This window comes from Planococcus citri, chromosome 4 (assembly GCF_950023065.1).
Source record: "Planococcus citri chromosome 4, ihPlaCitr1.1, whole genome shotgun sequence".
NCBI classification, from domain to species: domain Eukaryota; kingdom Metazoa; phylum Arthropoda; class Insecta; order Hemiptera; family Pseudococcidae; genus Planococcus; species Planococcus citri.
This window is the reverse complement of record NC_088680.1, coordinates 62,228,218-62,235,015: the sequence shown is the minus strand read 5'-3', so window position 1 is coordinate 62,235,015 and position 6,798 is coordinate 62,228,218. Positions and strand designations below refer to the sequence as shown.

At 33.7% G+C, this 6,798-nt stretch overlaps 1 protein-coding gene across 1 annotated transcript; it reads left to right on the top strand.

Moving 5' to 3' along the window:
• Window positions 1-363: 363 nt before the first annotated feature.
• On the top strand, window positions 364-2,941 carry LOC135843094 (uncharacterized). Its single transcript, XM_065360843.1, has 2 exons — window positions 364-640; window positions 735-2,941. The coding sequence occupies exon 2, from the start codon at window positions 784-786 to the stop codon at window positions 2,878-2,880; it is 2,097 nt and encodes a 698-aa protein (XP_065216915.1). The 5' UTR covers window positions 364-640; window positions 735-783; the 3' UTR covers window positions 2,881-2,941.
• The last annotated feature ends 3,857 nt before the right edge of the window (window positions 2,942-6,798 follow it).

The window sequence follows — 6,798 nt, the reverse complement described above, 5'->3', positions numbered from 1 at the left end:
TGTTGAATCTGATACCCTGAGTCGTTATCATACGAGAAGCACTGTTGAAATGAAAGGTGTCAAACGAATGTATCTTGACTGTCATCGTTCTGGATTCTTTTCAAGTAGATCAAAAAACATTCGTAGAATCAAAAGCCAAGGAACAAATAAAATAAATTCTATATGCACCTCGTTTATGGTAAAATATGATTTCAATACGTTCATTTATTGCACCTTTTGCATTGAATAATAATTAGCAATTAGCTTTCGTACTCTCTGACACTGTTGTATTTTATTTTTAGAAAGTGGTACAGTATCCTGATAAAGTTGAAGTTAAATTTCAAAAAACTCATTTCGGACATGGTTCAAATTTGTACTGAAATAAACATTTCAAACACTCATCAGGAATTCACAACATTAAAATCGAGTGTTTTCATTGGTGGCTCATTTGGTGTCCCGATCGCCTTGTAAATTATCATAAAATTGAACTGATAAGGTGATGAAATGAAAATGAATTATGAAATTTGTGAAAAAGGGCAAAGGGCTGAATCTCCTTGTTTCAAATGTCAACGATTCGACTACTGATGGCGTAGGTCATTATCATTACAATGTTTCAAACAGTTGAGCTGTAGACATGAGGTATCAGGAAACAAAAAAGCAGGTACGTTTAGTTTACTTTTTTTACCAAATGAAAATTGAATCTTTGATAACGTTTGCTTGTCTTATACCGGCAACTGAATTCACCTTTGTTTCAGGTTGTTTTCGTTTTATTCACGTCTATGGGAATCTACTCGTAATCTTGAAATGGCTCAAAACCTGAACATGGTCTACGATCTCGTTTATCCTAGCCCTCCAACTCTAGAAGAACTCGCATCCATCGCTGTAGCACTGCAATTATGGCGTGAAAACATACGCGAGCATCGCTTAACTGATTTAATCAACTCGGACTGGGACTCATTCGAGTCTAAACTCGGATCGTGTAGCATACCCGTACTTCTTGATCTACCATCGAAAGTTTTTTCCCTCGTTGAAAAACATTTCGGTAAGATGCAATATGCATTGCGCGGAGATAGTTTGATGTGGGATGTGTTTGATGAAATTGATGATATTGTTTGCAATTCTAATGGCAGTATTAATTACGATAGGCTTGCGAAACGAGCGGTACTCTGCGAAGGGATCAGCGATGAATTAAAGTTCAAAACTGCTTGTAAATATTGCTTAGAGGAGGATATTATGCGAATTTGGCCATCTGTGTCTGAACACTTCAACTTGGATGATATCAGTTTTGAATTCGAACCAGTACTGTATTACTGGATTTGTCGTCTTCGAGATCAATTGTACAAGATACCTCTGTCAGGCCACGACTACGCAGCCATCGATGAAAAACTGATTGAAATTCTCGACGCCAGAAATTGGTCTTGTGTAGAATACTTTTGGAATCGATTGAAAGTTGCCTCGAGTCGAATAGATAACGCAAAGTACTTACATAGAAGAAATGGGCATGTATTCTGTAGATATATACTCCCAAGATTGAGCCCGAAAGAACTCGATATATTGATGGCTGATGTGGGTGATGATATAATGTTAGCTCTACTGATAGTTTGGATCGATGATGTATGCCCTTCAATGTGGATTGAAGAGCTTTACGTTTTAGCAGCTTGGAACTACATTAAACATAAAATAAGCGATAGTGGTTTCATTTGCTTTGTTCGAGAGATACTTAAAAATCAGAGTCAGTGTAATACTTGTACTTCGAATTATAACCAGTTTTTCTCTCGCGAGTTATGGGATAATACTCCGAGTCATTTGAAACAGCTGGCAATCCGGGATTGTTTAGTTGACAGATCTTTATTCGAGAATGATGACGAGCCTTGTTTTGAGAGACATAATTGGTTGTTATTGTGTATACTTGAAGATGCTCCGTTCGAAGCCAGAAAATCTTTTTGGCGCGAAAATTGGCGTAATTTGTTGTGCGGTACAAACACCGAAGATTTGAAACAATTTGTGATTTTATGCTGTGAGAACGAAGAAGAGATTATTCTGTTCAAGAAAACTCATTTGACTTATGAAATTATCAGGCCGAATGGCTTAGAACATCTTAAACAGTCGCGCATTCCGGAGTTGAATAAATTTATAAATTTTTGCTGTTTGGATGAGGAAACCATTTCAGCTGTAAGGCTGAAGTTATTGAACGAACACTTGGATTTTTCCCGAAACCATAGTCCTTTTGATTTTCCATGCTTCGAAATTCACAATTTTATCAGCAGTGGCGATTATTGGAGTGCATTTATTGACGATAGTTTTAACGAAGTCAATCTGGCAACTGATTTCAAAAATCACCTCCTGTTGGCACCTCGAACGTGCGAAATGTTGTCCAGATTTGTAATTAGCAACTTCAGACTGCAGGAAGTAATGCAATTTGTCGATACGTTTGCGACATCTGAGCAAGTGGCGGTTAATGTTAAAGAAGACCATCTTATACCTGCTCTTGTGAATCTTTTGATGACTGAAACCAGACTTCGTTTCGTGTTTGAATACGACGCGTTTGAATCCTTCATACGGTGGTGTTTAGGAAGTGACGAGAAAATTGCGAAATTCAAGCAAACGTTACCTGTTGATGAAATTGTTCGAAATTTAATCGCCGATAAAGATGCTAAGGTTTGTCACGCTCTGGATAGAGGGTCTTGGGAACAGAGACGTTTGGGCGTTGTGTATTCTTCCATCGTTCAATTTTTAGAATGGTATTTTTCTACTCTCGAAGAAGTGGCAGACTTTGAAAAAAAGGTTGATTGGTTCGAGAAATTTCACTGCAATTTCAAACAAGTAGCGAGAAATGTGTTCATTATTGATAGACAGTCTGTCACGGATTTTTTTAATAAAGAATTTGATACTAAGAGATAGTTATTATTTATTGTTATATAATTGAAGTAAGAAGTTGAAATTACATATGTTTTTAATGGAATTGTATTTTTTTAGTGTACATAGCACACTATTGCGTTTGCTAGAAGTTGTGAATAATCGATGATACCCGAATCTTCTCGGAGTTGAATGAATGGATTTATTTATCTAAAGTTTTCACTTATGAATATGTAAGACGTAATGTCAAGCGAATGTCACCGTTTCATTGTGTCGAAAATTATACACAATTTGTAATTTTTTTAAAATGAAAAATTGATCAATTTTGCTGCATGTTTGATTTATGAGCCTCTATACTACATATAAAAATTACAAAAAAATATTTTGTAGTACGTAGGTATCTAAAGACACGTGGTATTACGTATGCCAACAGTACCTACCCGGCACAAATGGCAAAAAATGAATTATTATACCCATCACGAATAAAATAATAAACGAAAAATTACCTCTGGTAAAAAAAAAAAATGAAATAAAAACAAATAATAAAACTTTAATACCTTAAAAATAAATCGAGATTACAACACCATGAAAATACAGTTCAACACGCTATATTATCTAATATAACAACTGAAAGAAAAGTAAACCTGTAGAAAATTCATCTAGGTATTTTTTTAAAAATACCCTAAAGACATGACCATCATAAATTATTTTTAACGATAAATGAAGAATACTGGCGACTCGCGGAAATATTCTCAAATATGGGTAACTTTTTGAGCTGCTCAAATCAATTTTCATGCTATTCCGGAGAAATCGAAAATCGCGCTTGAGGCTTCAAAATGGCTAGAAATGGCGAAATTCGGTTCGAATCTCTTTTACTAAATAATGCGTCAAAAAAAGAAGCGGTAAATTGTCACAAATGGTCGATTTTGAATTTTCAAAAATTCGCCAAAAATTGAAAAATCAATTTCTTGTAGCTGAAATTTTCATTCTTTGTGTTCCAGACCACGTTCTTCCCAAAAATCGCAGTTCTGCAGATTTTGTGAAAATTTCAACTTCAAAAAATCTGCTGGAAGCTCTAGGACTGCTCAAAACGGTTCAAACCGTTGCTGATCCATTCAGCCTTCAAGGGATTTAAAATAAGATACCTACCAAATTTTACATTTTTGGGTCAATTTGGTGAAGTTTTGATTTTTCCCCCATTTTTGACACAAATGAGAGAAATTGAAATATTTCAACGGAAATGTTTTTTGAGCATTTTTGAAGAATTTTGAGCCCTAAGATAGGGCCATAGATTAAAGCACTCCTAGATGTAAGTAATCCCCACCTAACGTGAATAGCGGCTGTAGCGCGCTCTAGTGGCCACTCTGTTGGTTGTGTCCCTAACTTCCTATAATTATGTAGTATGTGTAAATGCACAATTGTGCTACTTATTTGTACAAGTCCCTCTTTACTCATCGTGAGTGAATGGTCGAAGGTTTCTCGTTTGCGCATTGCTTCGTTTCTCATCGGTCAATATAAATTTTTTTTTTGCATTATAAACCTTAATTTGTAAAATCATTAAAATTTTATTTTTATTTAATGTTAAATAGCAGATAGCTACGCATTTAAAAATAAGAATGAAATTGTCATTAGTAAGTAATGATGTACACGTGTTTATTGATGCAAGATTGTCGTGCATTTCAAACTATTAATTTCGAGAATAACTGTGATATATTATGCGCGCGCGGGCGGTGTGCGCCTGATGACCCGGTAATTCAAAAATGTCAAAAATTAGGTTGTTGTCCTTCTGAAGCAGAACCTGTTGAACGGGCTGGACGCGATTGTTTTGGAATCTGTACCGATCTAGATTTACGTGAGTGTGTCAATGATGATTCTGAGTGTGGAAATTGCAATGTTGAGAATGAGGAAAATGGTGGTTGCTGCTGTTTAAATCAGAATCAGCATGTGGTGTATATTGTAAAGCTATTCCAAGAGAATAAAGATACCTAGATTTGGGATTAAGCGCATTGGTGGTGGTGGTGCAACAATATAGGTACCTAATAGAATATCGTAACTGATTTTTTTTTTGGTGAATGATGTATCTAGTGCAATTGAGAGAAATGATATCAATTAGATAAATCAACGAGGGCAGCTCATAAGTAAGAATAAAATTTAAGTCAAATAAATTATTTTATAAATTTGTTTAAATTAATTTTTTTTATTCAATAAGTTCTCAATTTAATGTTAATAAAATCATAGATAACCCTATTCTGTTGATTCCTCTTAAATTTTCAAAAATTCGCCAAAAATCGAAAAATGAATTTTTTGCAGTTGGAATTTTTGTTTTGAGAGTTTCGGCCCATACCATGTTTTTGTATAAAATCTTGAAAACATACAGGTAGCCTATCAACCGAACTAAAACGCACCTTTCTACTGTTGTATGGTACCCACAAAAACATTTCAAGGTTTTTGAAAGTGGCAACACTGATACAATTTGAAAAAAGTTCAAAATTCTATATCACAGTAATAACTGAGAACTGAGGAAAGTCATCTATTATATTAAGTTATAACGCCAGAAACAGCTCCATAAGCAATTTTTTTTGCCATTTGTTCACCTTTTGTCATTGCAAAATAAATTGACACTTGCGCAAATTGGGTTAGAATATGAAAAATTCTTCATTTTATTCGTGTATATTCATTCAGTGATCTGTGAGTCAGTATTTTGAAACAAAAAACAAATTAATTTATGAGAAAATGACAATATTATTTGTCTAAAATTTCATATAAACAGAAGGAACAGTGGTGATGTGACCATGAAAATGGATTGCTTAATGCTCATTGCCCAACTTTTGAATATGTTCGCAGTACTTCATCAAAGAAAAATCGTGAAAATTATGATAATCTTGGTTATACTTATAGTTCATTTATCTATATCAATTTTAGCTTTAGTGCAATAAATACTGGAAAATTGCGGCTCGTTTTCCTTCTCAAAATACTTAAAGTTTGATTCAGTATTGTCAGCTTTCATTAAACTTTCCTCTTTCACTGAATAAAAGAAGTACTTATCCTAAATTTAGAAAACGTCATAAGTACATTTATTTAAAATTCTTTTCAAAGGAACATTCAACATATTTACAAGCACATAAGTGTGATAACACATAACTAACTACAATATAAGTATCAATAGTCAACTATGTAATACAAGGGTGACACATGACATGTTTGAAAGTAACATAATTCAGCACAATCAGTACAATCACACAGGTCAAGTGGAACAACAACTTGAATCCATGCAAATTCCATACCTAAATTCTCACGCAATAATAAGATGTCAGCAAGTGAATCATCATCTAGGTGTTGGTTTGGATGCATCATTATGAGGAGCATATTCTACTTAAAGTTTCTGAGAAGTAGTATTGAGCGAAGTTTTGGTTTCTTTTCTAGAAGAATCTATAACAAGAAAACATAGATTACAATTATTAAAGAAATATTTACAAATCTTATCCTTACATCGCAAATAAATTCTAGTTATACTATATATACACGTATGTACTATGTAGGTACCTACATATCAATTTATGTATGAATTTGTGTCACACTGAACTTGAAAGCTCTGAAATTTAAGTCAAAGGTGATAATGGAACAATATTGCTGTGATACTGAAGTAGAGAAATTTTTTATTTGGTTGAGATTGATTCAGCCATTTGTGAGATGTGGGTTGCAAATCAGCACACTGGAGGTCAGGTGTTAGAATCCCGCGTGATTTGACACACACAATTTTTTTGTCAACTTTTTTGTTTTATTTTATTTATTTTTTGTCATTTTAGAATAAAAAGGCACAATTAAATCCTTCCAATTAATTTTTAATAAATTTTTTTCAATTTAGAAAATTGTGGATCACAAATCAAAAAATTATAATTACCAATCACAAATTAATCATTTTTGGTAAACAACACTGGTAATTTTTGGTAAATAGCTTATGAT